A 22,004-nucleotide genomic window follows, 5' to 3' on the forward strand; every position below is an offset into this window, starting at 1 on the left:
GTGACAAACTTCTAGAAGCAGCAGCTGAAGAAAAGAGCCTGTGGAAGAGCAGTCCTGGGACCACCACACAGCTCCATGTGAACACCAGGATGACAGAATGGCCAAATAAGGCCTCGGATTGGGGAGGGCTGGGATGGCCATGGCCTGGGCACTGTCTCGGACACAGAACAAAGGACAGGACCACCACAGGTCTATGGGTGCAAGGAAGCACAGAGCTGCCAGAGTATCAGGACAGGCCAGACGTGTTCTCAGGGCTACATCCTCCTGGGAAGACGCAGAACCTCTCAGACAGGGAGCCCCAGCTCCCAAGCTGCCTCCTCTCCAGCCAGGCAGCTCCGTGGGCCTGGGAGGTTGGGCAGGCCAGGCAGCTGCCCCAAGCAGCATGGGCCCCGTGGGAGCAGACACGTCCATCTGCAGGGTCCCTAGCCTGGCGCTCAATCACTCTGCATTATTAATAGACGATGACTAACCGCCTGCTGCCGCAGAGCCAGGACCAGGCGGGCAGGAGGGAATCCCAGGGGAGGGCACACAGCAGGGCCTGCAGGCACACACTCACGGGCGAGGCGAGGAGCAAAGGGCCAGCCTCAGCTCCTTCCCTGCTCCCACCAGTCCCAGCCCCACAACCCGCCTCCTAAGAGCCCTCACAGGCTCAAAAACACACAGTCACGCAGCCCCCAGCTCATACCAGCGTTTACACTTGTAGAATCACCAGCAGAGTCTCAAACACACAGTACGGTCTCCCACCAACACCCCCTAAATGTCACACCAACATTTACACACAGTCGCACCCACACACCAACACACACCAGCTGCGTTTACACAGACACCCACACTGACGCTCACCAGGCCTGGGCCCAACCCAAACAGAGGAGCTCAGCAACAAGTACCCCGACTTCACCCCACTGGGCCTCCTCCTCTCACCCCCTCAACAGGGAAGGGAACAAACCCCGGTCAGAGGCCATGCGGGACAGGCAGCGGGGGAGCAGAGAGGGGACAGGAGATGGAGGGGAAGAAAGACAGTGTGAGACACAGTGTTAGTCAGAGCAGCAGAGCGGTGGGGAAACTGGACACTGTCCCTGGTGGGGGGAAAAGACCATTCATGCCATGCAAGATGTGGGGGAGCCAGAACCAAGACCCCTCGAGGCTGGGAAGTGAGGCAGGAGATGCTGTCCCTTCTCGGGCAACCAGCCTGGGGCAGCCCCTAAATTAGGGTGAATGGTGATGTGAAGGAGCTCTGCATCCCCTAAGGCCCCCTCCCCACCTGTGACCTGCGGAGCCTATGGCCCCCAGAGGCCTCACCCCCAGCCCCCTCCCCCAGCTCGAGGGGCCTGTCCAGGAGCTGACAGTGAGCAGAGCGTAGCATGTCATGGGATGGTGTTTTCCATGGATTTTCAGGAGACCAAGAAAGAAACTAAATCAGAGAAAAGAAACAAGGGGTGGGGCAGGGGAGAAAAGGAACAAAAGAAAGCAAGAGAAATAAGCAGCCTGGCATCGGGGCTGGTCTAACCAGAGCCGATGAACATGGGGTCTGCCCCAGGTCTCTCTGGCCAGGAATCTGAATTCAGAAATTAGGGGAGGAGGTTAGAGCAGGGACAGGCCAAATTCCTTGATTTCCATTTGTCTTTTGGATTTGCGTTTGGACCAAAAAAGGCAAGAAAAGGGAAAGAGGAAAACTCAAAGAGAGAGAAGCAAAATCTAGAGATTGTCCAGGACGCAGAAAACAATTGGAAGAGCAAAACAACCAAAAACAAATGGGGAAAGGAAACAAAAGAGGGAGAATCGAACAGTTAAAAAAACCCACGGCAAACCAAACGGTAAGACAATTAGAGTGATATCTACCAGATAATGCAGTTTGTTTACCATAGCGTGTCCAATGCCTGCGTGCTTCACCGGAGATATGGGGGAGGGGCAGGGGTAAAAAAAAAAAAACAAGAACAACAAAGACAACAACAAAAGAAGAGAACGAAAGAAAAGAAAAAGAAAATGACCAACTGTGAAACTCAAGGAAGGAGGAAAAATATATATCCATATATATTTGGTTGTCTGTTCAGACCCTCCCACCTTAAGTTCAGCTGAAGTGTTTTGTTTAAAGAAAATTAAATTATAATGGGAGGGAGAAATAAAACACACACAGAAATTAAATCCCTTCTCCCGATCCCCACCCACCCCACCCCCGGAGTCCTCTCCCCTCCATCCCCTCCCAGAAGAGCTGTAGAGAAGGGGAACAGTTAAAGACCTTGGTTAGTAGAGAAGGAAACAACAAAAGAACTAGACCAGGAAAGCAAAGACTTAAAGATGGCGACATTCCGCAGATGAGACAGAAAGGTTAGTTCGGTTTTTCACTCATACCTTGCCCCACCTGTCCCTGCCCATCCCTTGGTCCCCCCGGGGTTATAAGCGTGTTAGTAACACACACAGAGTTGGCAATGGGGTTTTCCAACAGAGGGTGAGAGAGGGAAGGCAGGGGGTTAAGAAGCAGACCCAATTATGCAGTATTAGTAAGTCCTATGGGCTGAAATGTTAAGGAGTTGAGGGGAAGGCAGGAAGGGGAATAGGGGTGTGAGAAAGGCATGGGCTATTGACTCAGGTAATGAACGCAGGGGTTTGTTGGCTAACTGGTCGACCAGATGGCTTTCCAGAGAACTGGCTAAAGAGCAAGTTGGTGCTGGCCAACTGGCTGACCGGTGACCATGTCGAGTTAATGGGTTAACTGGTTGGTGATGGGCCAGTTGGCTGTCAGACTGGGAGAATGGTCAAGGCCCCCAGAGAATCCCAGGACTGGCTTGAATGAGAGGCAATTTCACTTGGAGCAAAAGGGAAGGGGTTCCCAAGGAGTATAGGAGGGAATATGGATGTCTGCTTTTCCTGGGGATGGAAGATAGCAAATAGACCCAGGGAGTCATGGACCAGGGAAAGGCAGCTCTTTATATTTTTTCCTGTTTCTCTTCCTTCAGAAAGGAAGAGAGAGCAAGTCACCACCAGAACAGGGAAGAAGAAACTCTGCCCTCCATGGGCTGGCAGAAGGCTCACTCTCACATCATACCTCATCCCAAACCCTCCTCCCCTCACCCACTCTCCCACCTGGAGCTCCTAAATTAATCCTAATTTGACTTTGCAGAGCCCACACTGCCCCCAAATTTCCCTTCGTTCTTCAATCATCCCACCCTATTTTCTTATGCCCCTTTGGGCAGCTGTTTCTCCCAGAATGAAGTACTCCCCCCCGCCTCCACCATCACTCGTGCAAGTCTGTGCAATCAGTCAGGCTTTCCCAGCAGCCCACCCTCCTTCCCCACACCCACAGACCCCCAAGCCTCCACTCCCCACAGCCAGCACCAGAAATCCACTCCCCCACGTACCACAACATAAGAAGGAACACAAAGACCCACCTTCCTCTAAAATCCCTCACTCCTGTCTAAACTAGAAGCCAATTTCTTTTATCCCAGACTCTAGAAGCCAGAAGCCCCACCCTCATGCAGCTCTATATTCATTTCCTCTCCTCATGGTCAAAGACGGCAGCAAGAACCACCTTCAAAATTTCCCTTTGAGGAGATGTCAGCGGGGCTGAGGCAGCTTCACCCTGTGTGACAGAGATGCTGGGACACTACTGCTTGATGTCCATCAAATACTAAACTGCAAGCCCAACAGTGTGACTGTGAGAAGGAAAGGTCTTCTGGGGACAGACCCATTAGTTAGAGAGCTGTTATAACCAGTGGGCACAGGACTAATTCAGTAAGACAATTAATAAGGGCCTTGTATAATTAAAAATAACAGAATTCAATATTTAGCAGCTAGGAGTTCTGACTGACCAATATTAATTATTAGTGATGCAGAAGCAGTTTACCTAGCAGGAAGACAAGAGTCTAATTGCAGGTGCAGAGACTGGACCCCAGGATAACACATGGTACAAAGACTGGTCCTATCGGCCAGTAGGACTGTTGGGAAATGAACAGGCCAACTACTCAGGGCAAGGAAACACTAGCTGCATGACAGCTACACCCATGGCACCAAAACAGGTGCAAGTTTGCTGACACCACTGCACCAGTCAAACAAGACAGGGGAAAGAGGCGCTGCAGGTGAAAGGCCAACTTCCACTCTTTTGAAGTTAGAACTGGCTGTAGAAACTAAAATAAGGAAAAACCCATTTTCAACTTTCATGGACAACTTCATCTTTAACAAACAGAAGAGTGAATTAAGAAACAAGACTGAGAGGGAAGAGCTGTGCATTCAAAGCCTGGGCCTCCCACGGATGTGTCAAGAGATCCTTGCTTTCTCTGACAAACAGAGACATTGCGGTGGATGAGACAGGACTCCTCTAGATCTAGAGAGTGCAGATCCAGAATGCGGCAGTCATGCCCGAGCGGGCAACTGAGGCCAGACACTAGAGTGGAGGCTCCCCCAGCACCCAGCTTGCGCCCATGAGGCAGCAGCCCACACCTTCCCAGATGCTGGGGTCTGGAGAGCTGGGGCTTCAGACTAGCAGCTGGGCAAGGAAGGCTTTGCCCCAGCCACAGAAGCAGCTGGAGGGTCCCTGGAGGGCAGGAACACATGGAGGACCATGCGTGATGAGGGAGGAGGACATCAATCACAGAGGGAAGAGGTCAGTGACTACAGCAAATGTAACTTACCACGACCAAGGGCCTTTGGACAAAACCTTGCCCCATCTCTACCTTGAAGTCTCGACGTAGCTCCAGCCCCTCAAGAAAGTCAAGAAGGGGTTTATACACACAAATCACAATCTGGACGAAGGCAGTCTCTATGGAGCAAGAAAAACTCAGGACAAAAGAAAGAGGACTTGGATAAGATGGCCCCACTTTTTCAAGAGACAGCAGAACATTTAGATGGTTCAAGACATGGGGACATCCGAGAATGGCAGGACCACAAGGCAAACGACAGACCCTTTAGCACCGCACACCAAGGACGACAGCCAGGCCCTCCCGGAGGCAGAGGAATGGAGTCAGACAGATTCTCACCCTCCCACTCCCACAGGATAGCCTTGGGCCAGCTCTTCAACTTGCTTTTCCCTCATTGGTGAATGGAAGTATCTCCCACTTCATAGGATTGTTAGAAAAGTTAGGTGAGATACAAAAGAGAAACGAGACCCTTGAACTTGCAGGCCCATGAACGAGAGATATGAGGCTGCGATCTGATCAGTGCTGTAAGAAAGGGACAGGTCCTGATGAAACTCCAAAGAGAGGGCGGGAGCGTAAAGGAAGGAGTTTTTCCCAGAAGACAACAGTAGTTCCAGGCTCATATGAAATAATTAGATCTGCTAATCTGTCCAAAACCTCACCAACTGGCTTCAAGGCAGAACCCAAAGGAACCAGCAAAACCACTAGAAAAACAAACAAAAACACTCAGTTTCTGGTATTAAGCCCTCAAGGGGAACTTCCCTGGTGGTCCAGTGGTTAAGAATCTGCCTTCCAGTACAGGGACACAGGTTGCATCACTGGTCGGGCAACTGGGATTCTACATGCCCAGGAGCAACTAAGCCCACACGGCAACTACTGGGACCACACGCCACAACTAGAGAGTCCGTGCGCCTCAACTAAGACACAACGCAGACAAAGAAAAGCACTCAAGGAGCTCACCACCTAGAAACAGAGACGAGATGAACACAAATTAACCACACAGGTAGAGTGTGGTGACAGGGCCAGAATACAGCAAAAAGGGAGACTGGCTGGGCAGGGGCGGGGATGGCGGCGGGGTGGCTCAAGAAAAGCCTTACAAAGGTGGTGAGATGGGCTGGAAAACCCCACAACTAACAGTAAAGGCAGCAGCGAGCCCACGATGCGCACGTGGTGCCAAGCCCGGGGCATCATCTCAGTCACTCCTCAAAGGCCCCTCTCACCTCACACTGGTTGCGTAACTTGCCTCAAGTCACTCGGTGACTTGAACCCAGTCAGTCCAACTCAAACCCCAGCTCTAGGGTTTCACCTGGTGGAAAGGAGGGTGAATGGTGGTGTCCTCAGGGAGCACTATGGAAACCAAGCGGGCAGCTCAGGAAGCCGGTGTAGACGGGGCATGCCCAGCAGCACAGTTAGGCCCTGAGGCAGGGTGTGTGACAGACAGGCTGAGAGACCCGGAGGCCAAGCCATAAGGCGGGGGAGGAAGTCCCAGTGCCTGCTGGACCCCATCCTTGGAGGACTCCCTCCTTGGGGTCCAGGGGGCCTCCATATGAGGCGCAGCCTAATAGGAGCTGGGTGGGAGAAAGCTCCACATGATACGTCAAGGGCCAGCTTGTCTCCAGAGCTGGTGCTGGTTAGCTGGTCAGAGATGAAATGGATTGGCACTTGGCATGTGTGGTGGGGAAGGCACACTGGTGTCTGAGGAGAATGTGCCCAAGATTAAAAATAGGCCTCAGGGACTTCCCTGGTGGTCCAGTGGATAACACGCCATGCTCCCAATGCAAGGGGCCCAGGTTTGACCCTTGGTTGGGGAACTAGATCCCACATGCTGCAGCTAAGCCCGAGCACCATGCGCTCTAGAACTTGCTCTACACAGCTAGAGAAGCTGGCAAAGACCCAGAATAACCAAAAAAAAAGAGAGGCCTCAGGGAATCCTCAGATTGAATCATTCTTGCCAAGGTCACCCAGGAGACACCACTGGGCAGAGTCCTCAAGCATGGATTCAGGGGGAAAGCACAGCAAAAGCAGGTGTGGTCTCAGCCAGGCTCCCTCTGGCCCTGACTGCACTGTTCCAAGAGGTTCTGGATGATTCCAGTGGTCACTATCTGGTTCAGGGGAGGTGGGGAGAAATTCTGCCTCCTTCCAGTCTTAGGAGCTGGCCTCCTGACCAACACCCAAAGCTGATGAACCAAGAGGAGGAAGGGAGACCCCCTCCGTGTAAGTTCTGGGCCAGGCTGTCCCCAGGTGGCAGTCCCCCCGTTGTTCTAATCACTTGGGGAAAACTACATGAACCCCAGTGCCCTCCCAGAGGCTGGGGCAGATGTCACTTCTCACATCACCCCTGTCCTTGCTCCTGGCCACTCCTGACCCTACGTTACCCCTCAAATCACAAAAGGATCTTTCCAATCCCAGAACGCCACGAGGCCCTTGTCTGCACCATTTCTTCTCCTCAGCACTACCAACACTTGGGGCCAGATCGTTCTTTGCTGTGGGGCTGTCCTGTGCACTGGGAGATGTTTAGCAGTATCTTGGCCTCCACCCAGTAAATGCCAGTAGCACCCTCCCCAAGTTGTGATACCCAAAATGCTTCCAGACATTTCCAGAACCTCCTGGGGGCACCCCCTCCCTCAGTTGAGAACCAGGCACTCAAAAGGCCTGGGGAGGATGGACTTGGCAATGAATCCAGAGCACAGCCATCCCCCTAATGGTCACAATGACCCAAAAAGGGCTGCAGCTCACACTTAAGGATGTGAACTTGAGTCAAATACATCTCTCCAGAAACCCTTTCTAAAAAGACCTCTCAATCAAAGTCTTGAAGCAGATACCCCCGGAGCCCCGAAGGCTTGTGTTTGGGTCAGTATGACCTGACTCCGCTCTGAGCCATCTGGTAGAGCCAGCCAGGGGAAGTGGTCTGCATCCGTCACCAGCTCAGACCCAGAACTCTGTGAGCGCCGGAGGAGGCTACTGTGAGTCACCATCCAACCTGGTGCCACGGAGGCCAGGCCTCACCACCTATAGGTGGCTTTCCCACCTTCCCTGGTCACAACCTTGCCCACTTGTCTGTGTCTCTCGAGTTCCTAGAACATTTATGATTCTTGCCACTTAGCTTGCGCTTGTGTGGATTGGCTCTGATCACTTTTAGCAGACTCATCCTGTCTCCTCAAGAGCCAAAGGGCCGGGAGGGTGGGCCCATGTCTTTTTCCCCTCAGTACCCTGTATAGGACTTCCCAGGTGGTGCAGTGCTAAAGAATCTGCCTGCCAGTGCAGGAGACACAGGATACTGGGGTTCAATCCCTGGGTCAGGAAGATCTCCTGGAGAAGGAAATGGCAACCCACTCCAGTATTCTTGCCTGGAAAATCCCATGGATAGAAGAGTCGGGCGGGCTACAGTCCATGGGACCACAAAAGAGTCAGACATGACTGCACGACTGAGCACACATCCTGTATAGATGGACAATGTATTGGCCAGAGGACACATGGGTAAGGACTCTGGGCTTGCAGTGTGTTGCCAAAGGCAGCACAGGTGACAACACTTGTCCTGGGGAGGGAACAGCAGCAAGAAGGCAACTCTGCCCAGCCCTGCAGTAAACAGGGTGATGCCACAGGACAGCCCTCCAGCCGGCTCAGGGGACAATGCGGCTCTTCGGAGCTTGGGGAGCACTGAGAACAGGTGCCTGGGTGGGAGCCCGACTACTGCAGGGAGCAGCGGCTTGGAAAGAGCAGGTGGATTAGTCACGGTGTCCCGACAGCAAGAGGAAGTCACCACTGAGGGGGATGCCCCATTAGATCGTGACTCAGTGGGTTGAAGAGGAGCAGGTAAGAACAGTGTGAGGTCTGACAGCCCCTGCCCCCCAGGAGCCTTCAGTGGGAGGAAGGAGAGGAGAAGAAGGAAGTTGCCAGTGATGGTGAAGAGGAGAGACAACAGAAGTTCATTCACCAAGAAGTTCAGCCAGAACCAGGAAATAAGAGAAGGTACCGAGTGAGAGAAGAGCTCCAAACCAGCCCAGACGGTGCCTCCCAGGCCTCAGGGGTTCCACGGTCCTGGCTGCACTTAGCCTGGAGTGGAGCTGGGAAAGCATCCCTGCCACCAGCCACAAGAGAAAGCGGTGGACCCAGAGAAAGGGACCAGCAGAAGCCTGGCACCTGGGCCCCAGGCACCAAGCGAGCAGGGCAAGGAGTCCGGAGGCGGAGGCGGGAGCCATCAAGAATGCACAGCAGCCTTATCTGCTTTCAAAAAAGGCTCTGGTTTGGACCGCGCTTGAGGCAGGAACTTCTCAGGGCTGGACACAAGCTGTGTGGGCTGCTGTCGAGCAGAAGCCTGGCCAGAGAGAGTGCTTCGCCTGCCGCAGCCTCCCTGCACCTTGTGAGAGGCAAGAGCTACTGAGGACAGAGTCGATGCCCAGAAGCATCGGCACTCCTCCAGGGTGGGGGGCGTCTGGAGACGCTGAGAAGAGCCCTGTCCTGACTGCAGGGGCCGCCGCAAGAGTCTCCTGAGCTCCTGCAAGGGCAGGCCTGGAAGCCACGGCAAGACAGTCAAGAACCCCTGGGAGAGCTTGCGCCCCTTTGGAGGAACAGGATGGGACAGGAGAAAACTGGGGTGCTACCAGAGGAGAGGGAGGACCAAGCACCTCTCCAGCCGGTTCCCTGCTCACACCTGCTGCCCCGACCCTGCTGAGCCCAGCCCCAAAGGCCCTGCCTGAGGGCAGGCCACATCCCACCCCATGTGTCCTAGACTTTCTGCCCTAACTGGACACCTGCCCCTCCAGGGTCTGGCCAGCATCTCCCCATCCCAGAGCACCCCCAGGGCCCATCATTCAGGTTCTGTCTCATCCCTCCATGTCCTGAATCGCCCTGCTGCCAGTTCACCTGATTTTTCAGCCCCAGCCCTTGAAACTTCAGCACCAAGTCACCAGCATCAATCCTAGCCCGGCCCTTCCTCTTCCCCCGGTGTCTGGCCCTGGACAGCTCCGCAGCCTCCTCCCTAGTGTGGATCCTGGTCCTTGCAGCCTGCCCACTGCGGCCACACTCCTGGCCCCTGCCAGCCCACCCAAAGCCTAAACATCCTTCAGAACCACACCCTGCCACCCGGCCTGATGCCTGGCCCCACATCCCAGTGGCCTCGCTCCCCACTCCCATTCTGCCCCAGACGCCGCTGGCCCCTGGCCTTCTTCCTGCTCCCCCTACCTGGCGCAGGTTTCGAGTGACCCGGACATCGTGCCAGGCGTTGTCGTTGAACTTGCCGTTGACGGGTTCCACCAGGGCTTCAAAGGCTCCCGAGCCCAGGTTGATGACGAGCCAGACCGCCCCGGATTTGAGGGACAGATTGACGTAGTCAGCCGACTTGCCCGTGTGCAGCATCAGCCCATTGCGCTGCAGGGTGCGGAAGGCCAGCGTAATCTCGTCCGTGCTGCTCTGGATTGGGTTGTGTGACAGGTCGTAGCAGAAGAACTCATTGCCCTTGAAGGTCGCCACAAACTCTTCCTTGCCTGGATGCCGCCGTGGGGAAACGGAAGAGGGCTGAGCGGCGTGGGCACTCCAGACCTCCCTCTTCCCCTCCAGCCGGGGCACCGGGAGCCTCTCGATCCCAATTGCAAGCTGTAGGCTCTCTCCCCTCCCTCCACTGGCCCCCTCCTCTCCAGACCCCGCCATCTTTGCTGTCAGAAGCAGCTTCCTCCACGCCTATCTCCAAGGCAGGAGGCTGCTAAGTGGCTCTCACACTGACAGCTGACAATTAAGCTGCCACAGGGCCAGGCGAAGCAGACAGAAGCAGGCAGCCTCACCGTCTCCTCCCCCACCAGCCCTCCCCCAGCCACTCCCCTTAACAGAAAGATGCAGAAGAGAAACAAGAGGCTGCACCTGAAGTCTTCCTAGAGTGTCCCCCTATGGCGGGGCACCAAGGGTCTCCTGAGTGCAGCCCACTTCCCCCTCCTGCCTCTTGTCCGGTGATGGCCATTCTCACTGCCTGGGAACAGTCTCAAGCCTGACCACCTGGGATGGGACTAGCAGGCCTGCTTCATAGTACTGAGCAAATGGAGAGAATGGGGTGGGGGGGCAGGGGGAAGACACATGGGAGGGTGATGTGGGTGACAGATGTCCCAGGGAGCAGGGGGTGGGGCTTACACAGGAGGCCACCGTGATGGCTGTCACCATCCCCCCCAACTTCCTAGTCCAACCTGAGAGGACAGTACTGACAGGTCCTAGATTGAGCGCCTCCGAGGGTGGCCAGAGGGCAGGTGTAGGACCCGTGTGCCAGGAGATGACTGGAGGCAAGATACACGGGCAGGCCTGGCTCTCGTGTGTGTGTGTGTGTGTGTGTGTGTGTGTACACCCAGCACAGGGCTCCTTTCACTGGCACTCTTTAAACAGAAGTGAAAACAATTGGAAGGGCCTTAGGGGCATTTAGCTTTCTACAAATGGATGACAACGGCTTAGTGGTGGGAAGGTGGTGTCCTAACCCTACACCTTCACAAGCCAGAGCCCACATCCATCGAGGGAAGAAAACGGGCCATGGAGTCAAGGGAGCACAGAGGACCTGGACTCTGACAGCGACTCGTTTCTCCTCCCAGCTGGGCCCACCCATCTCTCAGGTGAGGATGGGAGTGAGCAAGACAGCCGGCGGAGGGCCTCCGTGGAGGGCGGGGTTCCTCAGCACAGGTCCCCAGGCCCAGGAAGAAGCAGGGCATTCGGCCCTCAGAAGGCACCTGCCCGCAGTATGCCAGGCCCCATCATCAGCACGGCATGTGGAAGCCGGGGCTCTCTGGGTGCGCCTCCTGCAGATGTCCCTCCCCTGCACAACAGCCCTGCTCTCCCTCCGGGCAGGCTGCCCGCAGACTCAGTCCTCACTGCCTCCGGATGCCAAGGCACCAGCTGCTGCCCCAGAGCCTGGCACGGCACTCGCTGCAGCTGGCGAGGCCCGGTTTCCTGAGGCTGTGGAGCAGCAATGGCTGGTGGGGCACGGGCCACATCGGGACAGCTGGAAGCCCCACTCTGCCCACCTGAGGGCTCCAGCAGAGAGGGCCAGAAAACAAAGAGGAGGAGACAAGGAGAGACAAGGAGGGGAAAGTAGGGAAGAATGGTGATGTGGAGGCAGGCCACGTGGAGAAGGAGAAAGATGGACCATAGGGGACAGAAGGGGTCTGGAGACAGCGCAGAGTTGGGAGCGAGCAAGAGGTGACAGGGAAGCAATCTGGATAAAGACAAACACTAACTGGGAAGGGACAGGTAAGGGTGATGGAAGAGGGCCAGCCAGGAAAGGGGGACAGAGACCTCTAGGGAAAGGACGCCAAGGCCTTGCTGTTCCCATAGCAACAAGGCCTGCTGCCCAGGCACTGGCAGAGCCGGGGGGCTCAAGGACCAGAAAAGGGAACGTTTGACCTTGAGTTTGCTCCACGTCCTAGTCTCTCCCGAAAGCCCAGCCTCCCCTCCCACTCCCTCACCTTCACTGCAGTCAAAGAAAATATTAAAAGGAGAGTTAAACAGAAAGAAAGGAAAGAATAAGGCAACCACGTGGAAAAGTGATTGGAACAGAACAAAAGAGCCGGGTGAAAAGGAGAGAGGCGGGCCTAGAGCTGGACCCTGGCTGCCAAGGCAAAGTGGAGAAACGAGGCCATTCCTCGACTCCTCCGGGCTCCGCTTAGGTCTCCTGGGAGAGGAGCCAGAGTAAACGTGTCCTCCATTGCCCGCCCCGGCCAGAGACCCAGCAGGCCAGGGACGGGAAGAGGCTTTGAGCAGCCAGAGGGAACCTGGAAGAACTGGAGGAGAGCGACGGAGAAGAGATGAGTAAATGTGAGCCAGAAAACCCAAGAACGGTGGGAAGGACAGACAGAGACCGCCCTGGGGTGGGGAGGAAGCAGCAGGACCTCCTCGGATTGGCAGGGATGCCGGGGGGAGGGGAGAGGCGCGGTCTGTCAGGTAAGCATGTGGGGGTCGCCAGGCCCGCTGAACTCCCAAGAGCAAGAAGCCGCTCTCAAAGGAACGGGACCTGAAACAGCAGGGGGCGCTCGCTCCCATCCCGCCGTGTGGACGCCCCTGAACTACAACTCCCAGCATCACTTGAATATTACCGCTCCTAACCGTCCCTGGCACAGGCAAGGGGTCACTGCTGACATTCGTTTGTCTCCCAGGGTCGGGGAAGTGGAGCCCCACCAGTGTCCCCAGTCAAGCTGGATGTAGCTGGAGACCAGTTGTTATGGTCCTGGATCTCTAAAGGCCCTGAGGGGCAGAGCAGCCGCCTCCTTTTCAGGCCCTGCTCAAAGCCCTCCTCTGGGAAGGTCTCCAGCCCCCTCAGCCCCTCCCTGCTCTCAAGCACTACAGCTGTCTGTTCTGCTCATTTGGCACTTACTGCCTAGTAACATCTTGTACTGCTCCCTTGAGAGGAAGTATGATGTGAAAAAGAAGACCTGGGCACTAATCTGGCTCTTGCACCAGCTTTGTGACCTTGGCCAAGAGGCAGCATCTGTAAGGCCCGGCTTCCTCCTCAGGACAAAGATCGTCTGCCTACCTCCCAGGTTGCTGTGGGCATCTAGAAAGAGACTGGATGGGGTGAGGCTTCCGAAACTGTAAACCATTCCACAAATAAATGACTCGTGTTACTGGGATGTAACGTTCTGTGTGTGTGTGTGCGCTGCCTCTCCCTCTCCATCAATGAATAAACTAACTCCTCTGCACGCAGTCTGCACCTTGCCTGTACTTCGCATGTACCAACACTGTACTGTAGTTATTTGTTAGAACGTCAATGAGCCCCTTGAGAACACAGCCCATTCACCCATTTAAAATAAATCTGCTGAGCACACGCCTACATATGTGCCAGGAGCCGTGGAAAGCACTGGGGGTATACGAACGAAAATACCCAATCACTGTCCTCAGGGAGCTCGGTTGAGAGGGGGAGGCAAGCAGGTAAAGTGACAGTTACGATGCCGTGTGGCGAGTGATATAATGAATGTGCAGACAAAGGGAACACCGTGCAGAGTCTGGGGTTTGCCGAAGGAACTTGGGGGAGACTTCCAGTGCGGGTGGCCTAGCTGCTTTTTCGAGAGTCAGCTAAAAGAGATACCAAACGGCTGGGGAAGAGGGCAGAGATGGCAGAAATCCAGGCCAACAGAACAGCACGTTCTAAAGAACAAGACTTGACAGCCCTAGGGCTTGGCACCCACTGGAGCTCCTTGAGGGGTTGCTTCTCTGCCCTGCAAACTTCTTAGGAAAAGATTCTCTTAAGAGATAGCCTTAGTGCAGGAAAAATAAGGAGCTTGAAACCTACAGCCCTGAGACAGGATAAAGGGCCCCAGGCTGGCCTCAGGGGCGTTGGTGAGGTCAGTCTCATCTGTGAAGCAGGGCCGCAGGCCCGTCCACGGCGGGCGTGAAGGCTCACTGAAGTGGCGCCTGTGTCACGCATATTCAAAATGCCAGTGTCTTCACCAGAACCCCCTGGGCTGGCACCGAGCGTGCTGTCAGAACGCGACGGTTAGACGGGGTGTCGAACCTGCTGCCCAGCCACTCTCCCAGGGAAACAGGTACTCTCAAGGCATCCCTGTTCTTTGGCCTAAACAACTGCCACAAGAAGACCTCTGTGTTCTAGAAATAGGTCATCAGGACAACAGGGCTTTGGGAAAGAGACGGAGTTCTGTGGCCCTTCACACCAGGGCAGGTACTATGGGTGCGGGGTTGACCTCAGAGCCCGTAGAAGGCGCGAGGCCTCTGTTGACTCTGCTGCCCTCCAGGAAGTGAAGTTGGCCTGCGGGAGTGGTAAGGGCTGGGCTCTCTGGGGACCGTGGGGTCACTGACCTTTTGACGGCTGGTGCACATCGCCGGCTCCTCCTCTCCCGGCCCCCCCCTCGGAGAACAGTAAGGACCCTACTGGAGAAGCAGAATTGGGGAGTCAGGCACAGGGGGCTAGCCAGGCAGTCCCACCCCAGCCTTGAGGTGATAGAGGGCCCTTTCCAGGGCAGAGCACCTGCCTGCAGGTACGGTGGGGGTTGGGGTGTGCTCTGGATACTCATTTGCTTCAGGGCCTCTGGGGAAGGAGCTGGTTGACAAACCAAGAACACCAGCCCCACAAACCCCATCAGACTCACAGCCACGGATTCCACCCCTCGCCCAGGGCTGGGGAGATTGGGATGGAGGAGCAGAGGCCTCATTGCTGGTTGAGGAGCCCCTTCTGCCCAACAGCCTGCCAACGGGACAGCCCTCTGGTCCTGGGGGCCCTGAACGTCCACAGCCACTCTCGACCCCGACCTTCTGGGCCAGGTTCCTGCTCTTCCACTCGTGCAATAGCTTGACACAGCACCCCCTCTTCCAAAACCGCCTCCGTTCCCACACCAAACCCCTCTTCTGTTCTCTGCCCATATTCAAGGCAAGCCTGGTTCTCCCTCTACACCTGTTCATTTATTAGTGTGTGCTAGTAAATGAAGGTTGCCCTAGTCCACTTCTTGGCCAGTTAGCCTGAGGGGCTTCCCAGGGGCGGGGCTGCGCTCCATTTGCTCCTAGTCCTTGCATGGTGCCCTCAGCAGGGCTGTGCACACCAGCAGGTCCTTCCAGACCGAGCTCACAGTGGGAACAGGAAGGCCTTTCTCAGGGAGGACATCTCGCTCCCCGCTGCCCAGTCCCCTGACCCTGGGCCTCCTCTCCAAAGTCCCCACAGTCTCCACATCTGGGCCCCAGGCTGCCTTGAGCTCTCCGCCCACCCCGACCAGTGTCTCCCAGCACCACAGCTACCACCAGCCCCTAGGAGATGGTTCTCGAGGGGAACTCAAGGATGGAGTTTAAAAGTCCCTGTCTGGGCCCTGATTCCAACCCCAGTCCCCAGAACTAAAGCTACAATAACGCCTGAGCTGTGGCCTTTCGGGGGTGGGGTGGGGGTGGGGGCTTTAGGGATCCTTCAGGCCTTAATCTATGACAATGGTAAGCCATAGTGGGCATCTCCAGAACCAGGCACTGAGAGGCAAGAAGGATGTGAATCGACCAGCCAGACCCTGACTACCCACTCGGGACTTCCTCCTTTCACACATTTCTTGTCATAATTTCACATCCCTGCACGAATTCCAGGTCTCTACCGCCCCAGGCCTAAATCCATCACATTCTAGATCTCAGTCTCTCCCCACAGCCCAGCCTTCATCCTGTAGGCCTCTCCTGCCTACGGGCTAAGACCCTCACCCCATCTCTCTGGAAGGTGAGCCCCGACAGAGGACCACCTGGGTAGGGGAGCAGTGCCTGAGGGTCTGGGAGGGAGTCAGTGACAGGAAGGTCAGAGCTGGGGGATCGTGGTCAGGACTCCTGGGCTCTGTCTCCAGGTTTGCTGAACACCAGGGCTTTTAAAGACGGTAAGGACTTGGTCGAAGGGAGGCTAAAAATAGCTGAGCAGTCCCAAAGGTACCACCAATTAAAGGCTGTGTAATCACTAGCAAGTCATCTCTGGGCTTAAATGCCCTCATCTGTCAAACAGGGTCAGGAGACATCCTCAAGTCACCCGGGAGGGTGTATGGGCCGGGTGGGGCGGCAGGGGGGAGCTGTGGAAAGGGGGCATCCCACAGCAGCAGGGTGAGGGGAATGAGGCTGCCTAAAATCCTCTTCCTCCAGCCCATGCTTTTCTCTTTGTATTTGGGTTCACAGAAGAGAAAGAATGATCAAAATGAGTGGAAGGAAATAAAACACCACCATGAGAAAGAAAAAAAAAAAGCAAGATACACTATCAGGAAAACGCAAAAAAGGTGACTGGAGACAACGGCAGGAGTTCAAACATCTCTTGATGTCAGAAACCAAGGTGGGATGAGAGCGGATGGAGTGAGTCAGGGGTTAGGGGAGGGGAAAGCACACACGGGGAAAAGCCCCCCACCCCCTGCCCCAGCACCCAGTAAAATAAAGATATGGCAGAGGAAGGGGGTAGGAAGGCAGGAAGGAGGCGGGGCAGGTGGAGGAGGGGGAAGGGGGTGGGGAGGGGGCGGGGCCAGAAAATCCAGGCGCAGGTTGGGGGCCATCCAATCCAAACCAAACCAGAACTTCAAACCATACCTTCGCTGTTTAACGTCAGGTGAGCCGGACCTTGGAAAGGGGAAGGAGAGAAAGAAAGAAAGGAGAAAAAAAAGGAAGAAAAAAAGAAAGAAAAGGGGAAAGAAACAAAGAAAACACGAGTCATCAAAATCAGCCAGAGAGAGGGGAGAAAAAAGCTTTTGCTGCCACAATTTAAAAACCCTTTTAACTTGTGACAGACATCGGGGGAAAGCCCCCAGCCCAGAGCTGAGGGGAGGGGTCCCGATGCCGAAACAGAAGGTGGAGGGCACAAGAAGGGGAGAGAGAGAGAGAAAAGGGGGCGGCGGAAAGGGGGACGAGGTACAGGCAGAACCAGAGGGAGGAGGGGGCAGGGAGTTACTGCACGGGGAGAGGAGAGTTTGGTTTCTTTTTTTTTCTTCTTGCCGGAAAAAAAAAAAGGAAAAGGAGGAGAAGCATGAGGCTGGGAGGGCTGCTTTTTCCTTTTTCTTTTTTTCTTTTTTTTTTTTCTTCCGGGAGGCGGAGAGAAAAAAAAACAGTCAACGAGAAAAACGATTCAGATGAAGGAGAAAATAAAACACGACACAAAAATCAAAGCCACCTGGAGAGAGAGAGAGTGTCCTGTTAGCATGGGATTGAGCTGGCAAGCGGGATCTCCACCCTCCACCCATCCCACGAGCCTGGCAGAGACGGAAGTACTGGGGAGTGAGGAGACTGGGCCTGGATGGCCTCTCCCACCAAAGGGGGTTGTGGAAAAGCCTCTCTCCAGGCCCCATCGCCCAAGCTGCGCCCCCCACAGCCTTGGAATGGGTAGCAGGCACCTTGCACACCTGGGTTCTGTGAGACAACTGGGGCTCAGGAGGACAAAGAGCAGCAGCAGGTAGGAGGAAGCAGAATCTAGGGGCATGCTGGATCAAGAAGGGGGTCTTGGGACTTCTCTGGTGGTCCAGTGGCTAAAACGCCACACTTCTGCTGCAGGGGGCCCCCCAGTAGTCGGGAAACTAAAATCCCACATGCCCTGGGGCATGGCCAAAAAATTAAATAAATAAAGAATGGGGGGTCTGGGACCTTCCATGCGGAGGCCCGGTAGGCTAGGCCAGCACCCTCAGATAGCAAAGACAAAAGAGGACAGCCAGGACCCCCAGGAGGGAGCTCCCTAAGAGGCCAATACACCTCACTCAAACTATTTTATGAAAAAAAACAAAACCTATTCTACGGATCCTCTTTCTCCGGCCAGGTCCCCTCCCAGGTGCCCCAAGAGCTGAATTTTGGAAATGGGAAACACCAGCCCTACATCCAAGACTGAGAGCAAGACTGGTTGGGATTTTTTTCAGAGTCGCCTTGGTCCCTTGAGAGAGCCTTGTCAGCTCTGATTTGGGGGCCCCCTCGGCCTCGGGGGGAGAGACTCTGGCCCACTTGACCAGTACCCCAGTCCCTGAAAGGCACCAAAGAAAACTCCCCTCCAGAGAGGCTAGCAGCACCAGGCCCCACAGCTGAGCTGAGACCCCGAGGCTCCCCCAGGCAACCAGTCAGCCCCACCAACCTCCGCCCTCACCTCCCCACCCCTGCACCCGTGGGGTCTGACCAAGAGAGTGGGGAAGGAAGGGCCTTGCAGTACCGCACCGCCCTTGGAAACCACCCCAGGGGCTGTGATCATGAGATGTGGGCCCTGCAGGCAGAAAGGCAGGACCAGGACAGAAGATAGGGGAAGCGCCCCAGCTGTCCCTGGGGCAAGGCTGAGGGTCAGGATGCCTGGGTTCCAGAAAGAAAGACAGCAAAAAGGCCAGAAGGGCATGGTGGAGGGCCAAGGGCCTGGGCCCAGCGGAGATGGGCGAATGGTTCCTGCTGCCCCCTTCTAGTCTTAGGCGCCATGGGCCTCTCCCAACCTCTGGGTCCTAGGCCAGCTGGGGGAGGGGAGCATGGCCACTGAGGGCTGCCTCCAGACAGAAGAGCTCTTGGGGAGACACAGGTTTCATCCACAAAACTGGAGGGAACCCAAGTATTTGGACCGAGTCTCATTCCTTGCTCCGAATGCCCCCACCAACTGTTTCCCCCAAAACTACCATCTTCTTCCAAACCCCCTACTTGCAGGACCCAGACCCGGGGCCCTAGCCCCTCATCCAGGTCTTCCAGGCCCAAGAGCCGAGTGCCCTGTGAACCCCGCTTCTGTCCCCACAGGCCCGCCCTACTGCTGGGGGCAGCGGCTTCTCCGCCTCGCCTCGCAGACCCTTGCACTGCCCAGACCTTTGCACTGCCCGGCTCCCCGCCAGCCTCATTAGCATGCGGCACTTTCCTCTGTCACCACGGCAACCAGCTGCTCGGTTCCCTCAGGCGTGACAGCACCAGCCATCTTGGGGAAGGGGAAGCCGGTTCCCTGCCCCGTCTACCTGTCTACCCGCAGCTCAGGCCAGCCTGGCCCGAGGGTGCCCTCCCTAAAGCCTGCCTCCCTACCCGGCCTGAATTTTCTGCTCTCCCCAGGCCCTGGCCCTCCCCCTTATACCTCTCCCTGCTTCCACCTGTGGCATCAGCCCCTCTGCCTGCCCCTGAAGAAGAGCCGGCAGTGACCGACAGCATTACTAAGGGTCCTTCCCTAGGGCACTTTGTCTGGCTGCTTCTGGGTCTCCTCTCCCTGCTACAAAAGGCTAGAGGGAAAGGAGCCAGGGATACCAGGATCCCCAAAAAGAGATACTTGACAAGAGCCTGGGGAACAGGATGGCTAGGTTCCTGGGAGAAAGCTAGGCCTGAGCCACAGTATCCAAGGACCGGAAAAGGGGGCAAAGGCACGGAGGACTCAGAAATCTGAAGGGGGACCCGCAGAGTCCAGAGTGTAGCTCCACTGAGGAGTCCCCCAGTCCACCCCCATGAAGCCACCACCTGCCAGACCTACTGCCCCACTCTCAGCCGCACCCCCTCACTCTCCTACCAGAACCCCAGGGAGGACCAGCGTCGAAAGAAGAAAGAGGGCTACAGGGGGCAAGACTGGAAGACACACAAGCAGCCACGTCACAGAGACACACAGATGCATCACATCCCTATGTGTATATACACACATACACACACACACACACCCCTGCCCAACCACTGACATGCAAGGCCTCATCCAGACCAGCAGGCCACCATGGTGTCCCCAAGAGACGGCTCAGTGGGCTCAGTCCCCACTGTCCCCGCAACCCAGCTTCTCTCTTGGCCCTCTAGTCTACTTGTTTGGAGAACTGTTCCCTGTTTTCTCCCCTTCAGCTCCAGGCCACTGCTCCTCCCCTACCAGCCCTCTGGCTTCTTCTCTGGCCTGGCTGTTCCCCTGCGCTTCTCCCCTTTCTGCCCCTCCCTGCGCTGCCTCCTTCCTCTTCCCGCCTCTACTTGCCCCCCTCCTTCCTCTGGTCTGTCTGCCCCCTCCCCGCAGGCTCTCTCCTCCACCCTTTCCCCCTCTTCCTCTTGCATCTCTCCCTTTGTTCCGGAGGAGACATGACATCAAGAGCAAGTAAAAGTCACATCAGCACTAAATCTTATCTCCGGCCCTCAGAAGGCTGCGTCCACGCAGACGCGCACACTCTCTCTCTCTTACACACACACGGAGGTAAACACTGACACACGGAGAGACAGGCCCAGACAGGACAGATGCAGACACAGATGCAGACGCTCTACAGAGGCTCCAGAGACATGGGCCACAGAAGACAGGACGCTGGAGGGGCGCACAGCTCCGCACACACTCAGACGTGTACACAAGTGCACGTGTACAGACGTGCACACAGATATAACAGAGCTGCATGAACACGTGTGTGCACAGGTTCACATACACACACGCATGCGCACATGGGTGCCTGCCTACAGGGATCAGGGGACCTGAGGACACTCAAGGAGAAGGGACATCGGGGAGAGAGACAAGCCAAACGTGGACACCACAAGGGAAGGTGGATTCCAGCCCCACACTCAGCCAAGCCCCCCTTGCCTTTCTGCCCCAGACTCCTGCATCCAGGACAAGGTGGGCTGCCCACATGCTTCCCAGTCCCGCTGCTCCAGGAAGAAAGTATGAGACAGGTTTGGTGACCGGGATCCTCTTTCCCTCCCAGCCCCCTGCCTGCCCTCCTGTGGGGGCCGCGTGAGCTCCACTGCAGCCCTGCCTTCAAGCCTGGACCATCCAACCCAGTCTTTTCTCCCTGATCTGGTCCACCTCAAAGAAGGAAAAGAAACACGGAAAAGCACAGTGAGAGGAGAAGGTTCAGGGAATGACAGGAACCCAGAGGGACCCCGGGGCAGGACAGAAACAAAGAAGTCCAGGAACAGAGCCCTGGAGAAAAAGAGAGGCAGAGACAAAAACCAGAGAGAGGCAAGGCAAATGAAGCAGAAGACAGGGCAAGAATGGACAGAGAGACCCTGAAGCGAGGCATGCTCGGCGCCCTTGCCTGGGCCTGGGCTGAAGGAAGAAGCAGACCACCCTACCTACTCATGCCAGCCCAGGGGACAGGGGACTGCAAGTGTGTCAAAGAGGAGAAACAGCCACCCAGCGCACACACTCTGACCCAGGGGCCCGACCCCCTACCCCTGGCCTGCACTCTTCAGACCCCGGAGCGAATTCTACCTGAGCACCACCCCCAGGCCCTGGCAGTATGGCCCTTCTAAGCTTCCTCCCCTGGGCTGAGCAAAAACATATCTTCTCAGTCATTTCTGGACACTTGTGAATCTTCAGCCCCACCCCTCCAGCTCCACTCCCAGTCTGGTCTCCTCCCAGGGAGGAAGACAGGCCACTGGGCAGAAGCGCTGAGGACAGGCAGTGGAAGGACTGGCCCCGCCAGGCATTTCTCCCCAGCAGACCAGAAAGAGGGGACAGGTGAGGGGCGGGGCCAAGGCAGCCAAGAGGACACCGTTCCTTGGGCACCCCCAACATGGGCAGGGGAGGGGGCCGCCAGGACCCCCAGCAAGTGATCCACCACTCCCAGCGACCAAGAGGCGTCACTCACCTTCCATGGGGTGCTCCTCTATAGGCCAGCGAGGTTCAGGAAGGGGGAGGCAAAGAGAGAGAAAAAAAGAGGGCTGTTAACATGGGTACCAAGGACAGGGCTCCACGCAGAGTGATGGGAGGTGGGTTTAAGGTCTTCTAGCCCGCCCAGGCCTGGACACAAGTCACCCAACCTGGAAGGCCCCTGGGGGATGAGACAGAGACCAAGCTGTTCCCTGAGTTGGCACCTCACACATAGGGTCACACAGTCCAAGGGGACCTGAGCCTAAGTCACATTTCAGGAAACTGAGGCCCAGGACAGGGAGGCAACCGTTCAAGGTCACGTGAAGAATCGGAGGCCAGGCCAGGAGCAGCAGTCAGGTGCCCAGCCTCCCCCAGCACGCTCCTCCCTGCACGCCACCGCATCTCAGAGACAGATGGGGACACGCTCACGCAGGGCTCACCCT

The 22,004-nt window shown here is 56.2% G+C and overlaps 1 protein-coding gene across 12 annotated transcripts in view; it reads right to left on the bottom strand.

The window, feature by feature from the left end:
- The window catches only part of NRXN2 (neurexin 2), a 110,458-nt gene that overhangs the window by 65,667 nt on the left and 22,787 nt on the right, over window positions 1-22,004 (bottom strand). For 7 of the 12 annotated variants that reach the window (XM_044943666.2, XM_044943662.2, XM_044943669.2 and 4 more), the window contains exons 3-7: window positions 21,560-21,577; window positions 16,629-16,658; window positions 14,406-14,477; window positions 9,810-10,111; window positions 1,861-1,884 (exon numbers count right to left, since the gene is read on the bottom strand). In XM_044943666.2, coding sequence (XP_044799601.2) covers window positions 1,861-1,884; window positions 9,810-10,111; window positions 14,406-14,477; window positions 16,629-16,658; window positions 21,560-21,577 — 446 coding nt within the window. The remainder of the gene's footprint in view (window positions 1-1,860; window positions 1,885-9,809; window positions 10,112-14,405; window positions 14,478-16,628; window positions 16,659-21,559; window positions 21,578-22,004) is intronic. The other 5 variants (XM_044943675.2, XM_044943664.2, XM_044943668.2 and 2 more) reach the window with 2 other exon arrangements.

Source organism: Bubalus bubalis, chromosome 5, assembly GCF_019923935.1.
Source record: "Bubalus bubalis isolate 160015118507 breed Murrah chromosome 5, NDDB_SH_1, whole genome shotgun sequence".
In the NCBI taxonomy this organism is placed as follows: Eukaryota; Metazoa; Chordata; class Mammalia; order Artiodactyla; family Bovidae; genus Bubalus; species Bubalus bubalis.